General features: G+C 35.5%; 3 protein-coding genes and 1 long non-coding RNA gene across 8 annotated transcripts in view; 2 read left to right on the top strand and 2 right to left on the bottom strand.

Moving 5' to 3' along the window:
• Window positions 1-1,118: 1,118 nt before the first annotated feature.
• LOC130052414 (uncharacterized) lies at window positions 1,119-3,390 on the bottom strand. Its single transcript, XR_008800768.1, has 2 exons — window positions 3,077-3,390; window positions 1,119-2,883 (listed from the first exon to the last, which is right to left on the bottom strand). It is a non-coding gene; the product is annotated as an uncharacterized LOC130052414 (long non-coding RNA).
• On the top strand, window positions 1,406-5,100 carry LOC125678752 (uncharacterized). 2 transcript variants are annotated; one of them, XM_048917425.2, is made up of 5 exons: window positions 1,406-1,545; window positions 2,500-2,613; window positions 2,699-2,896; window positions 3,454-3,537; window positions 3,621-5,100. In XM_048917425.2, exons 1-5 carry the CDS (start codon window positions 1,522-1,524, stop codon window positions 3,726-3,728), a joined length of 528 nt encoding a protein of 175 aa, XP_048773382.1. In that variant the 5' UTR covers window positions 1,406-1,521; the 3' UTR covers window positions 3,729-5,100. The 2 variants fall into 2 exon arrangements, with proteins under 2 accessions (XP_048773382.1, XP_048773381.2); XM_048917424.2 differs by having other exon boundaries at window positions 1,412-1,545; window positions 2,422-2,613.
• A 1,248-nt stretch (window positions 5,101-6,348) lies between these two features.
• Window positions 6,349-13,520, top strand: LOC125678750 (leukocyte surface antigen CD53). Of its 3 annotated transcripts, none has more exons than XM_048917422.2 (9): window positions 6,349-6,589; window positions 8,606-8,679; window positions 9,473-9,703; window positions 9,992-10,066; window positions 10,177-10,290; window positions 10,418-10,606; window positions 11,835-11,924; window positions 12,583-12,664; window positions 13,013-13,520. In XM_048917422.2, the coding sequence occupies exons 2-8, from the start codon at window positions 8,614-8,616 to the stop codon at window positions 12,646-12,648; spliced, it is 831 nt and encodes a 276-aa protein (XP_048773379.2). In that variant the 5' UTR covers window positions 6,349-6,589; window positions 8,606-8,613; the 3' UTR covers window positions 12,649-12,664; window positions 13,013-13,520. The 3 variants fall into 3 exon arrangements, with proteins under 3 accessions (XP_048773379.2, XP_056013277.1, XP_048773378.2); XM_048917421.2 differs by having other exon boundaries at window positions 6,482-6,589; window positions 12,583-12,657; XM_056157302.1 differs by lacking the exons at window positions 11,835-11,924; window positions 12,583-12,664; window positions 13,013-13,520 and adding an exon at window positions 10,797-11,526 and having other exon boundaries at window positions 6,469-6,589; window positions 10,418-10,752.
• A 1,948-nt stretch (window positions 13,521-15,468) lies between these two features.
• Window positions 15,469-19,519, bottom strand: part of LOC125678751 (tetraspanin-9-like) — a 20,329-nt gene continuing 16,278 nt past the window's right edge. Inside the window, exons 5-7 of one of the 2 annotated variants that reach the window (XM_048917423.2) lie at window positions 17,599-17,787; window positions 17,417-17,500; window positions 15,469-16,161 (exon numbers count right to left, since the gene is read on the bottom strand). In XM_048917423.2, the coding sequence (XP_048773380.2) occupies window positions 16,096-16,161; window positions 17,417-17,500; window positions 17,599-17,787 (339 nt within the window). In that variant the 3' untranslated portion in view covers window positions 15,469-16,095. Of the gene's footprint in view, window positions 17,501-17,598; window positions 17,788-19,519 lie in introns of both variants that reach the window. The other variant, XM_056157301.1, reaches the window with a different exon arrangement.

Raw genomic sequence — 19,519 nt, 5'->3', positions numbered from 1 at the left:
GTTTATCGTATGTCATGCTAGTTATTGGACTGCTCTGTCTCGTGACCGGAAGTCTAGGAATCGTGGGAGTCTGGTGGCGTGATAAGCGCTTGCTTCTCGTTGTATGAATGTATCATTCACTAAAACATGTACAATTACGAAATAAATTTCATTTTTGAAAATAGAGAAGGGTATTAACGGCGTTGCTTTACGTCAGCACACTTTATTGCCAACGTGTTCACACTTTATTGTCAGCGTGTTCACATTTTATTGTCAGTGTGTTCACATTTTATTGTCATTGTGTTCACATTTTATTGTCAGTGTGTTCACATTTTATTGTCAGTGTGTTCACACTTTATTGTCAGCGTGTTCACACTTCATTGTCAGTGTGTTCACATTTTATTGTCAGTGTGTTCACATTTTATTGTCAGCGTGTTCACACTTCATTGTCAGTGTGTTCACATTTTATTGTCAGTGTGTTCACACTTTATTGTCAGTGTGTTCACATTTTATTGTCAGTGTGTTCACACTTTATTGTCAGTGTGTTCACATTTTATTGTCAGTGTGTTCACACTTCATTGTCATTGTGTTCACACTTCATTGTCAGCGTGTTCACGCTTCATGATGTGTATGCTGGCGTGAAATGTTGCAGTTCATACCCTCATGTAGTTTTCAAAAATTAAATTCATATAATTACATTTTATTTTCATTTTTATCGGAATTCCTAGTCGCTTAAATAGTTTTATTATATTTATGAAGATGCATACGCACATTGTTCACATTCATAAGGAAATTACTATTATTTCAATTGGTGAAGACATCGAAAGTAAAAAAATTGGAAATATGAATATTAAAAAGTAACAGAAAAAGCGGATTGCAATGTATGCACGATTCCTGTGTAGAACATAATCCACTATTAGTATTGTAATAACTACAATAGTGACCATTATTATCAAAATAATTTTCACTCAGCACAACCGCTGATATGTATGCAGCGGCGGATTTAGAGGGGACGCAGCCGGCGCGCGCCCCTAAAATTTTCAAATTCAAGGTAAATCGCGGTATCTTGTTTCGGAAAATGTACTAAACGATAAAAGAAACGATTTCTTCCAATCCCGGAGAAATAAATGACAAAATCCTTTGATTTTTTGAATTACTTTATTGGGAGAACTTAATTTTTTCCAAAACCCCCTTAAAATTTTAGTCATTTTATTAATTTCACCTTATTAAAATGATAGAAAATAGTACAAATGACTTAATAGGAGAAATATTTCAAGCACCATAAAATCTGTAAAATCCAGGAGTTTCCGGGGGCTTCGCCCCCTGGACCCCCACCAGGGCTTCGCATTGCACCCACTGCCTTATAAAGTGGCGCCTCCGTAATCACAATTTCTGGATCCGCCCCTGGTATGCATACGGGTAATCACCCCTCCCCCGACCTTTTTTGTTTCTGAGCCATGACACCTTTAAAGTATTTGTTCTCTGTTGTAGTACAATGTTGTAATCGCCGCCTTGTTTGTGTCCAATCTGGTGGCGGTGTCCATGTGGATTAACACTAAAATAAAGGTAATTAGTGACTGATGATGTATTGTGAAGTGTAATGTAAGTTCTCAGCACATCTCTGTACTTGTGATATGAAGATGGCCTCCTATTGCTCCGTCCATTACGCACCGATAACAAAAATTAGCCGAATATAGCGGTATATATCGGGGGATGAGGCCTAAGAGCCGATTAGGGTCGTCTCCTCAAGCACTGATGGTGCCAAAGAACACGGGATTCTGACGAGACTTGCATCAATTTACGAGTATGGAGAGAATATCTGTATTTTGTTTATACGCCAGGATCTCTGGACTATTGAAGACAATAGTAAAAATTCTTTGTATGTCTCATACGAACCACTGCTAAAGCGCCTGGCGAGGAAATACTAGCTATGTAATATATTTATTAACGACTCAAGTGTGTCGTCACCGGAACTCAAACCCATCAAAAAGCAAGCATGACCGATAAAGCTCGTTGAGTGACAAGCACAAGGTCTTACGGAATCTTGAATTACTAAATAGTTCAAACAATGTCGTGTTGACTTCAGTAACACGCAGTGCATATCAATGTCTATTTCTCTGCACATTGCATCGGGTAGATACATGTATTTATAAGTACCTCACAGTACAAACCAATGTTTAATTTAGTACCTCACAGTACAAACCAATGTTTATTTTAGTATCACGCAATACAAACCAATGTTTATTTTAGTATCACGCAATACAAACCAATGTTTATTTTAGTACCTCACAGTACAAACCAATGTTTAATTTAGTATCACGCAATACAAACCAATGTTTATTTTAGTACCTCACAGTACAAACCAATGTTTAATTTAGTACCTCACAGTACAAACCAATGTTTATTTTAGTACCTCACAGTACAAACCAATGTTTATTTTAGTACCTCACAGAACAGTCTTCATTTCTCTGCATAATGCATCCTCTTCATGATGTTGAATATGGAAGGGTTTTTTTTCAGTTGGAAAATGATGGAAGAACACAGCTAACTGCCTCGCTTTCTAGTAACTTCAAAGACGATACCCTTACTAACGCCAATTCGATTTCCAACGCCTGGAATTTCCTTTTCATGTCCGTAAGTCACACATCTACTTGTATACGTGTAATTGTGTCTTGTATCTTATTTTCATTGATGATTGATTGAGGACTTTAATTTCCAGCTTGATTGTTGTGGGATTGACACTATTACTGGGCCAGGCAATGTATTCAACGTGACGTCATGGTGTATTATTTCCGGTGACTGTCATGATGGCGTTAAGTACATACCTTTGTCATGCTGTACCGGGGTGACTGTTACAAAGTACTATGCGACCTACACATGCTATTTAGCTCTTGACGATGGGTCCTACAATTATAAGGTAGTTGACTTTCACCAAAACGTGAATTCCCACCAAGGAGCTAATGGTATAAACAAATTTTCTTCATTCAATGTACACAATGTTTTATCATAATAACACATGATGCTGTCTGACGTATTTCATACCGATTGTTAGGCCGTTCTTATCACACTGATTTTGACTACGGATAACTCTATTTACCTGATCAAGATATAGGGCTCTCGGCGGGTGTGACCGGTCGACAGGGAATGCTTACTCCTCCTAGGCACCTGATCCCACCTCTGGTGTATCCAGGAGTTATGAGATTAATCACTGAGTGTTATTTTCACCTTTCATACATTCAAATATTTACATTTCCAAAGTTGTTTTGCCTTTAATATCTTTACCAATTGTAGTGATAGCGCTTTCCTCATGAAGGCATTGCAGTTATGAACCATGTGCATATGAATATTGATAATATAATACGTCTATTTTAAGGACTGGGAATTCCGATAAAAATGAAAGTATGATGTAAATATATTTAAAAAATGAAATTTATTTCTTAAATATCTAAATATCTACTTTAAATGTGGTTGTAGGGGTGCTTTTCGGCTCTGAAGACAGCGGTGGATGCTTATGGAGATGGATTTATAGCACTTGGATTCATTTTACTAGTGCTGGAGGTATATTGGGGTTGATTATGGTGTACTTCCTATTCCTAACAGGTCGCCACGTGAATGTTCTGTAATACTATACAATGTTTTAGGTTCTGGCTTTCATTTTTACACTCATGGACGTCTGTGGAAAAGAAATTAAGAAGACTCCTCTGACAGGAAGTAATGGAAAGAAACAAGGATGGCGTTACCCCGTGTAGCTGTGTGAGGGTCCTGACTGATTCCCCGAACAGTACAGACACAGAGGAACACTATTTCACGTGTAAATACAATAGACACAGAAGAACACTATTTCACGTGTAAATACAGTAGACTGAAGAACAATATTTCACATGTAAATACAATAGACACAGAAAAACAATATTTCACGTGTAAATACAATAGACACAGAAGAAGAATATTTCACGTGTAAATACAATAGACTCTGAAGAACAATATTTCACGTGTAAATACAGTAGATTGAAGAATAATATTTCACGTGTAAATACAGTAGACACAGAAGAACAATATTTCACGTGTAAATACAGTAGACACAGAAGAACACTATTTCACGTGTAAATACAATAGACACAGAAAAACAATATTTCACGTGTAAATACAATAGACACAGAAGAACAATATTTCACGTGTAAATACAGTAGATTGAAGAATAATATTTCACGTGTAAATACAGTAGACTGAAGAACAATATTTCACGTGTAAATACAGTAGACTGAAGAACAATATTTCACATGTAAATACAATAGACACAGAAAAACAATATTTCACGTGTAAATACAATAGACACAGAAGAACAATATTTCACGTGTAAATACAATAGACTCTGAAGAACAATATTTCACGTGTAAATACAGTAGATTGAAGAATAATATTTCACGTGTAAATACAGTAGACACAGAAGAACAATATTTCACGTGTAAATACAGTAGACACAGAAGAACACTATTTCACGTGTAAATACAATAGACACAGAAAAACAATATTTCACGTGTAAATACAATAGACACAGAAGAACAATATTTCACGTGTAAATACAGTAGATTGAAGAATAATATTTCACGTGTAAATACAGTAGACTGAAGAACAATATTTCACGTGTAAATACAGTAGACTGAAGAACAATATTTCACGTGTAAATACAGTAGACTGAAGAATAATATTTCACGTGTAAATACAGTAGACTCTGAAGAACAATATTTCACGTGTAAATACAATTGACACAGAATAACAATTTTTCACGTGTAAATACAGTAGACTCTTAAGAACAATATTTCACGTGTAAATACAATAGACTCTTAAGAACAATATTTCACGTGTAAATACAATAGACTCTTAAGAACAATATTTCACGTGTAAATACAACAGTAGGCTGAAGAACAATATTTCACATGTAAATACATTAGACTCTGAAGAACAATATTTCATGTGTAAATACAATAGACTCTTAAGAACAATATTTCACGTGTAAATACAATTGACACAGAAGAACAATATTTCACGTGTAAATACAGTAATGACACAGAAGAAGAACATTTCCTGTATTATGTTGTTGGTATATAAACTGGAAATATGCTTGATATCATTGCTTGTATTTAAGGAATGAAGCCAATTTTGACCTATATTATACGATATAATGTAACTTGGTGCAGTTTACGCTTTATAATCTGCGAAGCGGATTATAAGAAGCGTAAACTGCACCAAGTTACATTACATCGTATAACACAGGTCAAAATTAGCTTCAATCCTTATAATTTAATGTAAAAAGACAAAACTACGCTGTACAAGTTTTCATTTATACAAAAAAATAAACAATCACTGAGAAATAGAAATCACTTGTACTGCACAAGGATTCACTTAGCAACAGACTGAGGAAGCGTCCAACGAGAAAACCGCCATCTTGGTTCTATGCATAACCGGAACATGTACTTTATTAATCAAATTTTAAAACGCAAGGTGGTATTTTCAACGAATCCTGATATAGAAGATATGTGTAGGCTACATATGTAGGCCTAATGTTTACTGCGCAGCGCAAGATCGACTTTTGAGACGTTCCAACAAAAAGTACCAGAGAGTTTATTATTTTTATAAATCTAAACCCGACATCACACAAAATACGTCATGCACCAGAAAATGCTACGTGAATTGCGGTATCTTGACTTTATAAAAGTTTTAAACTAAATCATAACTTACCATTACATATGCAGCATTGTCGCCTATTAAATCCGACACAGTAAAATGTAAACAATTCACAGAATGCGATCCACATGTCATCGATTTGTCGTGACGTCATCTAGTAGATGTACATTTTGTAATACATGACGCATTAAATGCTTTGATAGGCGGATCAAGCAATCTTTCAAGTGAAAATGTATTTCATAATGAAACAGCAAATTTGCAAGTACTTATTATACCATTATTTTGCAAATGCTATCGTTGTGTCAGAATTAGTATCCGACGAGTTTTTACCGTTAATATTTTGTGCACTTATAAGTAAAAATTATAGTAGGCTACGCCTTGTTTAACATCGAGAGAAAAAGTCAAACAAAGGTATTCTAAGTAGTTCCAGCTGCTGGTTGTCAAGGGGTGTGTTCCCATACCAAGTTATATTATATAAAATAATATATATTCCTCCATCAGTTTCAGCCAATCAAATTGCGTGTTACAAGCAAAATTAAATTATAATCTGAATAAAATCAATTCTTGTTTAACATGTTGGTGTATAAATACAAAACAAAGCATCTATAACAAACGTGCATCTCGATGATTGCAATCAATTTATCCTATAGGAGGTTGCAGCTTTTCGCAACAGATTATACTGAATGGAGTCGATCATGATGCAACTCGTGGTTTTTGCGACATCAATTATTTTGACTACCGTATTTTTACTAGAGCAGTTTACCCCGGTACATACTGTGAATATACCGTATGTATTATAAGTAGACAATGAATGACGTGCTAAGATGTCCCGGACGTTGTAGATGAACTCATAACAATCACGTCGGAAACAGGAGAAATTGACGAGATCCTGTTTACTTTGCAGTGTAGTACATCTGAACAAGAGGTAAGGCAGCTTTTCTTCCTCACCAAACCCAACAAGCGCTTTCTCATTTCACATTTTAACTCGCTTCTATTGAAATTTTACATGTACGCGTTTTGGCTAACAGTGCTTCATTTTAATAATATAATAATTTGAAATGATATTGGCAATATCGTTTGTTTGTAGAAACCGTACTGATAAAGACTGAAATTGTATATTCGTGTACATTCCCCAGTAGAAACCGTACTGATATAAACGACTGGTTGTAGATTTCTTAATATAAACTCTATACTAATCCTGACTATGACTGAAGATTCGTGTAGATTTCTTACTAGACATATAATCCTGACTAGATTGTAGAGACGTAAATTTCTTACTAGATATATAATCCTGACTAGATTGTAGAGACGTAGATTTCTTACTAGATATATAATTCTGACTAGATTATAGATTCGTGTAGATTTCTTACTAGACAAATAATCCTGACTATGATTGTAGATTCGTATGGATTTCTTACTAGACATATAATCCTGACTAGATTGTAGAGACATAGATTTCTTACTAGACATATAATCCTGACTAGATTGTAGTAGATACGTGCAGATTCGCTCGGTATAATCCTGACTATATTTGTGTGTACGTGTATATATCTAAGTAGACCTCTTACAATGGCTTACAATTCATTGATTGTAATAGTTTCCGTCTCTGTACCCAAATATCTACATAATAAAACATCTATATCGAGGATCCGGAACCTTTAAGTGGAAAGTTTACTAAAGTAGGCTAGGATCTGGATCTAGATTTTATTTCAGAAAAATACAATAAAATTATATCGATTGGACTTGTATATAGTTGCCACTGTTGATACCAGATGCAGGTACTGAAGTTTCGAGGGAGGGCATAACCCAATGGGGAGGAGGTGTGGGCCCTGTGTTTGCCAGTTTTAATTGAAAAGAATAACGTGTCTTATGATAGACTTAGCCTGCATAGAAGTTACAGTGAATGAGAGGTGCTTAGTTTATAATAGGTTATGTAAAAATGTAGCGTGTCGTGAAAATTCATCCAGAATCAAAGAAGTCAATGATTGATTGTATCTTGTTTAACGTCCCTCTCAAGAATTTTTCACTTGTATGGAGACATAGCCATTGTTGGCGAAGGGCTGAAAAATTTAGGCCTATGCTCGGCGCATACGGCCTTTGAGCATGGAGGGTTCTTTATCGTGCCACACTTGCTGTGGTACGGGACCTTGGTTTTTTCGGTATCATTAGAAAGACCGGCCTATTTAGTCGCCTCCTACGACAAGCAAGGGGGTACTGAGGACCAATTCTAACCCGGATCCCTACGGGACTAGAAGTCAAAGAAGTTTAAGTGCCCATATACGTCCCACTAACTCTGACCAGGAATATGTTGTTGTTTGCACTTTCAGTGAATACTTGCTCAGCACTTTAATCTTGCATTGCTGTTAAATGACTTTTACTACTCCATGAAACACGAAAGTTATTAAATGGGAAAATATCAAACACATTTACTTGATTATAACTGTATAGAATCATGGTTTGTCTTAGTGACTTTCTGGGAATATGTAATGACGCACTGACCGTTGTTATAAACCAAATCCTGATGGGTAGGATTTGGTTTGGGGGGCGGATCTTTAGATTCCGCTACAATGCTTAAATGGCGGACTTGGATTCAGTGTTATGCTTTGACCAGGACACCAAAGCTCGTGGTGTACATGTATATTCGTCAGACTTCAGGATCTGTGTATGTAGGGTATATATCACTGACCGATATAAACCCGGACAAACTTTCCAATACGTTGCAAACTTGCAGAGTTGTTAGAGTAAAGCAAATTTAACATAAACATTGTGTTTCAACCTTTGTCAACAGTAGTCTGTTTCCAGTCAGGTAGACTGCAGGTAGCTATGCAGGACATCTTTAACATCATTAATGCTGGAATCCCTCGGACTCTTTCGCCTGTTGAGCATACTTTTATGACAAATACGGCTTTCCCCTGATAAATCAAAACTTTTACTTTTTCAGAAATCAAAATGGGGTTGGACTTTGGAGGAAGATTGGGCCAGATCATTCTGGTGGTCATCAACATAATATTCATGGTAATTAGTTCTATTTATCGTTTAATTGTGTGATTAAATAACAGCCCTGTTTCATATGATTTAAGCGTTTCATGCGTATCAATACAAAATAACAACCTATAAGGAAAGTTTCAATCCAACATTAATTTCGATGCGGTTAAGAGAAATTACATCGCTCTTTATGCTGATATTAGAACAAAAACATAATTATAAGACCATGAAAATAAGTGCTTTTATGAGTAAATGAAAGCATAAAACTAGTACGTATTTCTGTTCAATTTTCATGTAATGTAATTGTACTTAATCTAGCGGGATTCAAATTTTAGCGCTTGTTTGGCGAAGCAAGAGCGCCAATTTATAGTTACGCTAAAAATGAAATTCTCTATTTATCCATTATCATACATAGAAGAAGAGCTAAATCATGATTATCAGCTTTGACTGCACCAAATTTTGAATACGCTAAACGAAGTACAGTACCTATGTGAACAAAATATTAATTGAAATTGTGATCAGAATAGTACCTCTCTGTGAACATACGAATCTCTCTGAACAACACCACACTGTACATGTATAAGTAAAATTGACACAAGAATACGTACAATATACCTAACTGTACAATAATTTAAATTGCGATAAGAATATCTACAAAATACCTTCACGAACATTGATTAATTACAATTGTGATAAGAATGTGTACAATATACCTTCACGAACATTGATTAATTACAATTGTGATAAGAATATGTACAATATACCTTAACGAATTAAGTACATGTAATTACAATTGCGATAAGACTACACCGCCTTTTTTCAGTTGATGGGCCTCGGCCTCCTCATACCAGGAATAGTTCTACAGACGAACATCGATTTCGTGACAGCTGAAATCAAGCCTGTCCTGGATCAGATTGCCGTCACGGGCGTCCCCCTCGGTGACATTGTTACAAACCTCGGGATCGGATTCATTATCGTGGGACTCTTTGTGTTCCTGGTCGCTGCCGTGGGGCTGCTGGGCGCCTGCTGCAAAAGCAAATGCCTTCTGACGGTTGTAAGTACTGAAGAGTGGCGTTTCTTTGTTATAAAATATCATTGAATTCATCACTAAGGCGTATTTGCATACATTTATGTAAGTATAATCTGAGAAATTCACTTCGTGTAGGTTTTATTTTCCGAACGGATTTAGGGCATCAGAAGCACATTCCCAGAACATTATACAAATGTTGTAGTCTAAAGTTAACGAACATGCAATTTGTAGGATATGTCAGCATGCATTATGCATGAATTACCACGTCCTCGCGAATTCTTTTTATCCATTATGATTTTTGTATATTTTCAGTACTCCATTGTCGTTTTGTTGGTACTACTCTCCGAGATTGTTGTGGTCATCTTGTGGTTTACCATGCAGAGTGAGGTAAATGACCGCGTAATAACCACTGGTTACCCTAGTCAACTGTTACTTCAGTATACAGTACATGTACATTGTATGTTGAAATAATAATTCCCCCACGTCCTGTTTTGTAGCTGAACTCTGCCGTGAAGGATAAACTAGTGACCTTGTTACGGGAAGGATACAGAGAGGACAGCCTGAACGGAACCAACCAAATCAGCAATGGATGGAACTACATCTTCCTGACGGTATATTTGTTTCCGAACCTTGACCTATTGGGACTAAGTTCTAAAGTTTAAACACATAAATCAGTGTTTGCATAGTCAAAACCGAATTTAAGCATTTCCTGACAAATCTTTTCATATTCTATTGTAGCTTCAATGTTGCGGCGTCAACGCAGTGGCCAATGGAACAGCTGGGGATTTCCAGAACACTCCAAACTGGAGCGGCAAGTCGTCAGGTCAAAAGCTGCCCATTTCCTGCTGCAAAGGGGTTACCGCAGCAAGCTACAACGCCCCTAGCACATGTACCGTTAATGCCCAATCTGGAACATACCATGCTCAGGTATGTTATATACATGTAGCGTCAATGTCCTACCTGGAACATATCATACCCAGGTATATTAGATCACCTGTCAGTTTAGTCACCAGTGGTATGTTCCTACAGGTAGATCACCTGTCAGTTTAGTCACCAGTGGTATGTTCCTACAGGTAGATCACCTGTCAGTTTAGTCACCAGTGGTATGTTCCTACAGGTTACATATGTTTATGTGTTATTTTACGCCCCAGTCGAGAATTTGGTTTTGCTTCTATGGAGACGTCACCGGTTGTAGGTCAAGTGGTACAAATGACATGACGCTCAACGTGATAGCAGTGAGTGTGAGGGTGCTTTGTCAAGACAAGGTGTACCTCCGTTGTTTTGTTTATAATATAATGTCTGGAAAACCCGTCACATTGACTTAAGTCGTCGGGATCGAGAATCAAACCCAAATATTTATGACGTCATCTCGTATCAGTTGTAAAATTTGAATGAAATAGTGAAAATATAACCGAAATTAGAGGTTGCGTGTCGATTTAAGGAATATACATATCTATTTTGTGAACATGGGGGTGTTGGTGTACAATCGGCTTGGCCGATTATTTACATAACACTATAAAAAAAAACTTCCTAGATACTTATTCCGTAAAACACATTACAAACAATGATACTATAAGTAAGTAAGTAAATTGTATTTAAAGTCGGCACTGTATACAATAGTAACAAATAACATGAGCTCTACAGATCTCTTAAACCGACTATCACAGACAAAATAAAATATCACAAAGTAAGCATGCAAAAACTAACACATATATACATATTTACACGCATACTGTATAGCCAGACAGTTTCAGAAGTTAAGAATTAAAACGAATCAAACAAAAGTTTTTCACTGCAAAATTTAAACATTAAATTCAAACCTAAACATTAAGAATTGTTAAGAAACACTATAACTGTTAAATGTAAAAAGGAAAAAAAATGATAATAAAATAAATAATATATAGCAGTTTACAGTAGATAAGTTACAAGGTATACAAACAAAAAAGGTTTTTAAAAAGAAGATGAAATAAAAATGAATGAATGCTATACTACATTGCATATACTATAGCGTGCTCCAGTCATTTGCAATGTTTTGAGACACATTATTGTGAGCTCATTTACAGGAACACACAAACAACAGACCAGATGCTCAAGACCGCAAAGTAATACGTTGTAAGTTTGTTTTAGAAAACAAAATGTCTGCTATTTATTGTAGGGATGTTATGACACCTTGATCTCCAAGTTTGATACCTCGCAGTACAGTAACGTCTTCCTCGGCATCGGGATCACTATCTTTATAATCGAGGTGAGTCTCAGACCGTGGTAAGAAGTTTCATTTTAAAGTTTCTGATATGTACAATCAGATAAAATATTATGTACAGGTTTACATCAACATATAAATATTAAGTGTGTATAGAGTACCTTACTATAATGATAATTATCATATTTTAACCGTATTGTATTTTACCTTATTTAAATATTTCATGTTACCTTGAACTAAATACTAGCTGTGGTTTATTGGCAATGTTAAATTTCTCAATCTCTATCTATCTCTCGAACACAAAATGGCGGATGTCTTACCACAGTAACGATGTTAAATGAGGTTCACGGTAAAATGAATATGTTTTAGGTTTGTACCTGACTTTGTAAAGAACTATGAGTGTTGGGGTGGGGGAAGGGGGTAGGGGATGAAGACGTTCACAGTAAAGCAGATTCCTCACTACCTGTTACAAATGAGACACCAAAGTGGGCGTGGATTTCATCTCGCCCACTAGGACTCTCACTAAATCCGTTTACCGAGTTATTTGATTATTCAATAAGTAAGGTACAAACCAAAGAACAACAAATGTAAATTTATATAAATCATAACTAGCATTATAATTACCCATTATTATAATCTCTCTCTGTCTCTCGTTTACTGATATATGTATAATATTTCATTCTGTTGGTATTTTTCATTACAGCTATTAGCAATCATCTGTTCAATTTTGATGTGCAGAGGAAATTATGGTGAAGGGAATTTAGCCTAAACTCTTCACGTAAATAGTAATATTCACATCACTTTTCCTGAATGTCTTCTTATTGATATTCATCGATTTTAGTTACTACAATTAGATGCAATGCATTTATATATTCAAACTCCACAATATAACCAAGTATTGTACAAGTCTTTGTTTAAAAAAAAACCAAACGATTTTCAGACACTCTACTAAAACGACATCACAAATTGTTTGAAAATAAAATTATTTAGAGAAAAATATATTTCATAATACTTCCTGACTACAATTCTTCAAAGATGTCAAGGTTTGTTACACTTATGTTGATGGTGTTCTATAAATCTTAGTAGCCTCTAAAATTACAATGTTTTGTGCATTACCGCTTTATTTGTTACAGATACTTGCTATTCTTGCTTCTATCTGCATGTGCCGAAGTTCAGACGAGTGAGAAAATCAGCCAATGAGATCATCCCTTCCTTATGACGTCATAACCCCACAACGTCCCCGATCAACTTGCAATAAAGTTAGCTAGAATCAACTGACTGTTAACTAGATATTAAATATTACATTCATTAAGCGTTAATTAGACTCTGTCAGTTGAATGTATCTAACGTTTATGTAACTGACTGCGCGCGTTTCTAGTGTTTCCATACGTTTGCTAGAACAGAGATGTGACGTCAATACAAACACGTGATTTTGTTCTTTGATTAAATGTTATATATGTTTCATTTATTTCGTGTGTAGTCCCTTTATGATACATATTTCAATGATCCAAACTGTGTTGAGTATATTCTTATTGATTTAATACTTCCTGAAACCAGTCGACATTTTTCATGTTTTAACACTGGAACTCTGTATATAAATACAATGTACAGAACTGCAAATACATGAATTACAAAATAATACCGATTTGTTACTCATGTTTGTTTAATTGGAACCAAGCGTATAAGAAGGAACAGCATACCAGAGAAATATGATATGGATGGAGAGTGGAGGATATGTATACTATTTATAAATTGAAAAGTTTCAAAACCTTATTCAATCAAATATGCAGTTTTAGCAGAAAGTCATCAGAAAAAAAATCAAAACTCCTGCTAAACTTGAAGTATGGATCAGCAGTCGACACGTAAACCTATCAGCAGTCGACATGCAAACCTATGACACGTAAACCTATCAGCAGTCGACACGTAAACCTACAAAATGTATCAGCAGTCGACACGTAAACCTATCTCAGCAGTCGACACGTAAACCTACTGAGCTACCCAGCTAGGCGTTAGATTTTTTCTGGTTGCAAAAGGAAGTCAGCCATTATAACGATGTATTATTCACATCTTAACAATTAGCACGATACCTTCCTCTTCCGTAAATGTCATCATTATGTCCTTCCTCAATGTTTAATAATCATCAGACAATATGTTTAATAATCATCAGACAATATGTTTAATAATCATCAGACAATACTCGTGGTTGATGCCGAGTGTTGCTTGTGTCCGATATTCGGGAAGATGTTTCACGTACTACATCATTCTCCTCTTTAGACCCTTAAATCCCAAGAAGGACTCAAAATATTCTCATCGTCCCAGGAAGGTAAGGAAAAAGAAATTGTTACGATTGTTCAGCACATTGAACTGTGAAGTAGGTCACAGGTTTACCAAACTGAATACCATGTGACAGGGGATGCATACTTCTCCTAGGCACCTGATCCCACCCCTGGTGTGTCCAGGGGTCCGTGTTTGCCGAACTCTCTATTTTGTATTACATATAGGAGTTATGAGATTGATCGCTGTTCGTTATCTTCACCTTTCATCGACAGCGAACTATTTAGCAGAAATAGTACCCCTAACGGGCCCGTCAAAAGAGAGACAGGTGTGCAATGCTTTAGGGATCCTCACAACCATGGGGTCCAGGTTTCTGTTTTCGTACAGGGGCCGCGTCAAACATGGAGTAACATAAGTAGTGACAGTTCATTGGTCAATCCTCCGGCATTAGAAGGGAAGGTCACGTGTCTTTCGGATACGACCTTAAAACAATATACACCCTGACCTGTCAAGAATCCTTTTACAGAGTACATTTGTTTATTTAGTACTATGCTGACATTTTGTGATTTTTTAATTTACTGGGTAGGTGTAAATACAAAACTTATGACAATAGTAGTACTGTAAATGAGTTTCTAAGCCCCATTCATGTAATGAGAAAAAGTTTTATAAAATTTTATATTTTTTCAAACTGTACTTTCTGATAATAAGAGAAACAGATCTACATTAGGCTCGAGTGATTTTATTAATGAATCTACTCGTAGATTTTTTTGGTGGGGTTATCTATGTCTTTGTAGTTGCCCATAGTTTTTTCTCATCAAATATTGTTATGCCCCCGAGATCGAAGATCGGGGGGCATACTGTTTTTGTCCTGTCTGTCATTCTGTCTAAAACTTTAACCTTGCTAATAACTTTTGAACAGCAAGTGCTAGAGCTTTGATATATCACATGAGTATTCCTTATGACAAGACCTTTCCGTGGCGACCAACACATTTGACCCTGTGACCTTGACGTTTGACCTACTTTTTGAAAACTTTAACCTTGCTAATAACTTTTGAACTTTTTCACATGAGTATTCTTTGTGACAAAACCTTTCCGTGAGTACTAAACCTTTTGACTTTGACATTTGACCTACTTTTAAAAAAATTGACATTGGTCATATCTTCTAAATGGTAAATATTACGAACTTTCATATTGCATATGAGCATTTCTTGTGACAAGATCTTTCTACTGATACCAAGATATTTGTCCTTGTGACCTCGGCCGTCTTTGGAATTGGCCATTATCGGGGGCATTTCTGTTTCACAAACACATCTTGTTTTTAATTTTCACATTTATTGAATGTAAAATTCATGATTCTTTCAACATTTTTGTTCAAAATACTTCAGATTTTATTTCATATCAATATGATCAATTCCCATGAACAATTACCAAAATATTATGAATGTACAAAAATAAAATTTTGATTTGAGAGATCCTTCGATCATCATAGGAAAGTTGCTAACTCGAGACAAAGCTTGGTTTTAAACTCCAGTAAATGCATTTATACAGTATATCTACCTATATGTAGTAAGCAGGAATTATATTGTCAATGAGTTTCGCTTTCTCTCCGATTACTATTTACTTGTTTCATATTACACATATTGTCATTTAAACAACAGACCAAATAATATATCTATTTCTTTCAAATCTAAACAATATAATCATAAAGATAAAACATGTTTTGAAAAACATAGCCATCCCCTCCAACAAACCAAAAATCAACCCCACAAAAGCATATTTCACTGGAGTTTCTTTTTCTCGCTATAACACTTCTACTTAACACACATTAAGGATTTTCCACATGAATATAAGAATGTACATTATGAAGCGAATAAATGTAACACTGACTACAATGATATGATAAAACAATATGGTGATACAAGGAATCGGTATAGAGGATGTCCTAAACAGTTTTCGAATCTGATCCCGCCTGCCTGCAAATGACGAAAGCAAAGACGACGGCGAGAAGCTGTAAGAGAAAAAGAATAAGACGCATTCTAATATCAAAAATCCTTTTATCAATGAGTAATTTGTTATTATTTTTTTTTTTATCATAGATACGTCCGCACACTCGCCCAGCGTTATTTACTTTGTAAACCAGAACATGACCTTGAAACGTTTTTTCTCGTTACTATACATGACTGAAATAAAGTTTTCAATGGTGAATGGCCGACCGTAACATTTTACAAAATCTACCTACATTATAAGAATCCAATTTGATCCGGAAAGTAGTAATTTTTTCTCTCTTCGGTAACTTATTTTCCCGTAGGATAATCACTATGAATGGTCAAATAATATTCACTTTTATCACATGTTTACTCCTTTATCCAGTGGATACCACCCATTACATAAATTTTAATTATTACACTAGCTTTTCCTAAGTCGTTCATGACGTCACACACAAACGTCAATTTCACGTAGTTTGTTGCAATATGTCAGAGCGAAGCACAATTCCCAACAATATAGTAAATATAGTAACGAAATGAATAACCAAGGGGGGGGGGGGTTAACATGTGATAAAAAGAATCTCCCGTGGATTGTGGTTTTAGTTGATTTAATATTCAACTCGTAGTGTGTTTAGAAAAACAAAACTCGTTGAATATAAATCATATCAAACCACAAACTATCATATATATATATATATATACAGAACATGCTGTACACTTATTGATTCTGACGTCAGTCGTTGTACAATTATTGATTCTGACGTCAGTCTCTGTTCACTTATAGATTCTGACGTCAGTCTCTGTGCACTTATTGATTCTGACGTTAGTCTCTGTACACTTATTGATTCTGACGTCAGTCTGTTCGCATATTTATTCTGACGTCAGCCTCTGTACACTTATTGATTCTGACGACAGTCCCGGTACATTTATTGATTCTGACGTCAGTCGTTGTACACTTATTGATTCTGACGTCAATCTCTGTTCACTTATTGATTCTGACATTAGTCGTTGTACACTTATTGATTCTGACGTCAGTCTGTTCACTTATTGATTCTGACGTCAGTCTCTGTACGCCTAGCGATTCTGACGTCAGTCTGTACACTTATAGATTGTGATGTCAGTTTCTGTACACTTACAGATTGTGACGTCAGTCTTTGTACACTTATAGATTGTGACGTCAGTCGCTGCACAATTATTGATTCTGACGCCAGTTTGTACAATTATTGATTCTGACGTCAGTCTCTGTACACTGACTGCAGTTGATGAATTCGTTCTTACCTCCACAACTATGATGCAAATAGAGATGGCAATAAAAGCGGTGCCATAACTCGAAATGAGATCTTTTACTGCTTCAAAACAACCCTGAAAATGAAATGCAAGGAAATGAAACATCACTAGCAGTTGCTATAGTAGATTGTATATACCGTTACCATGGTAACAGTGAATAACTTATGTTTTACCTTTGTATTGTAACTCTTTGCCTGTTGATAACAAACTGCATCTGCGTTTAAGTAATTTGAATCGTCCACTCCAGTACAACACGTTCTTGGTATTTTGGCATTTATATCGTGACATGTGCTGTTTACTGAATTGCACCAGGGAGTGTCCTCAAATTCGTTTTCAGTTCCATTAATTCCACAGCAATCAATCTGTACAATGTATACATATATTACACTCATATTGCATTTATGATCACATAATAAGTGGCGATATTTAACATTCTGTATATTGTCAAAGCGTTCATTTGTTGTACCTATATACCGGTAAAAGCTATCTATATAACAGTGATACATGTATAACATCATACACGTTCAGGTACACAGGTGATATGGAATATATGTGGTCAGTAGATTTCATATGGGAAGAGAGCTATAAATTTCTAAACGAATGAAAAAAGGTGAAGATAATGAACAATCTCACTATCTAAATCCTACAAAGAACCGGGCAAACACGGACCCCTGGAAACACCTCAAGTACGATCAGGACTCCTAAACACACCACCATAGGTTGGATCAGGTGATCAGGAAAAGTAAGCACCCCTTGTTGACGAGCAACACCGATTGTTAACCATGAAATTTGCGAAGCGTTAAATCAAACCAAATTTTGAAAACCCTGCAACATCAACGTACATGTATTTGTTAGTATCCTGCTCTGGTTTAAAATTTATCATAGGGAGAACATGGTCTCGTGTGTCGAATCAGTTGGGAGGCATGTCTTTCTCTTTCTATTTTATATTATATTTATAACATGCATCATTGTAACCTAGAGAACAGGGCATTGTTCTACATGTGAGAAGATCGGGTATCCCCGGTGTGAGAAGATCGGGCATCTTCGTTGTCCGTGTTTGCCTTGTGTTACATATTGTATTATGTATAGGATGTGTTAAATATTGTACTGTGTATAGGATGTGTTAGATATTGTACTGTGTATAGGATGTGTTAGATATTGTATTGTCTGTAGGATGTGTTAAATATTGTACTGTGTATAGGATGTGTAAGATATTGTATTGTGTATAGGATGTGTTAGATATTGTACTGTGTATAGGATGTGTTAGATATTGTACTGTGTATAGGATGTGTAAGATATTGTACTGTGTATAGGATGTGTTAGATATTGTACTGTGTATAGGATGTGTTAGATATTGTACTGTGTATAGGATGTGTTAGATATTGTACTGTGTATAGGATGTGTTAGATATTGTACTGTGTATAGGATGTGTTAGATATTGTACTGTGTATAGGATGTGTTAGATATTGTATTGTCTGTAGGATGTGTTAAATATTGTACTGTGTATAGGATGTGTTAGATATTGTACTGTGTATAGGATGTGTTAGATATTGTATTGTCTGTAGGATGTGTTAAATATTGTACTGTGTATAGGATGTGTTAGATATTGTACTGTGTATAGGATGTGTTAGATATTGTACTGTGTATAGGATGTGTTAGATATTGTACTGTGTATAGGATGTGTTAGATATTGTACTGTGTATAGGATGTGTTAGATATTGTACTGTGTATAGGATGTGTTAGATATTGTACTGTGTATAGGATGTGTTAGATATTGTACTGTGTATAGGATGTGTAAGATATTGTATTTTTTATAGGATGTGTTAGATATTGTACTGTGTATAGGATGTGTTAGATATTGTACTGTGTATAGGATGTGTTAAATATTGTACTGTGTACAGGATGTGTAAGATATTGTATTGTGTATAGGATGTGTTAGATATTGTACTGTGTATAGGATGTGTTAGATATTGTACTGTGTATAGGATGTGTTAGATATTGTACTGTGTATAGGATGTGTTAGATATTGTACTGTGTATAGGATGTGTTAGATATTGTACTGTGTATAGGATGTGTTAGATATTGTATTGTGTA

The sequence above is a fragment of the Ostrea edulis genome, chromosome 2 (genome assembly GCF_947568905.1).
Source record: "Ostrea edulis chromosome 2, xbOstEdul1.1, whole genome shotgun sequence".
Lineage (NCBI taxonomy): Eukaryota > Metazoa > Mollusca > Bivalvia > Ostreida > Ostreidae > Ostrea > Ostrea edulis.
Note: the sequence above shows the minus strand (reverse complement) of the source record. Positions and strands in the feature narration are given on the sequence as shown.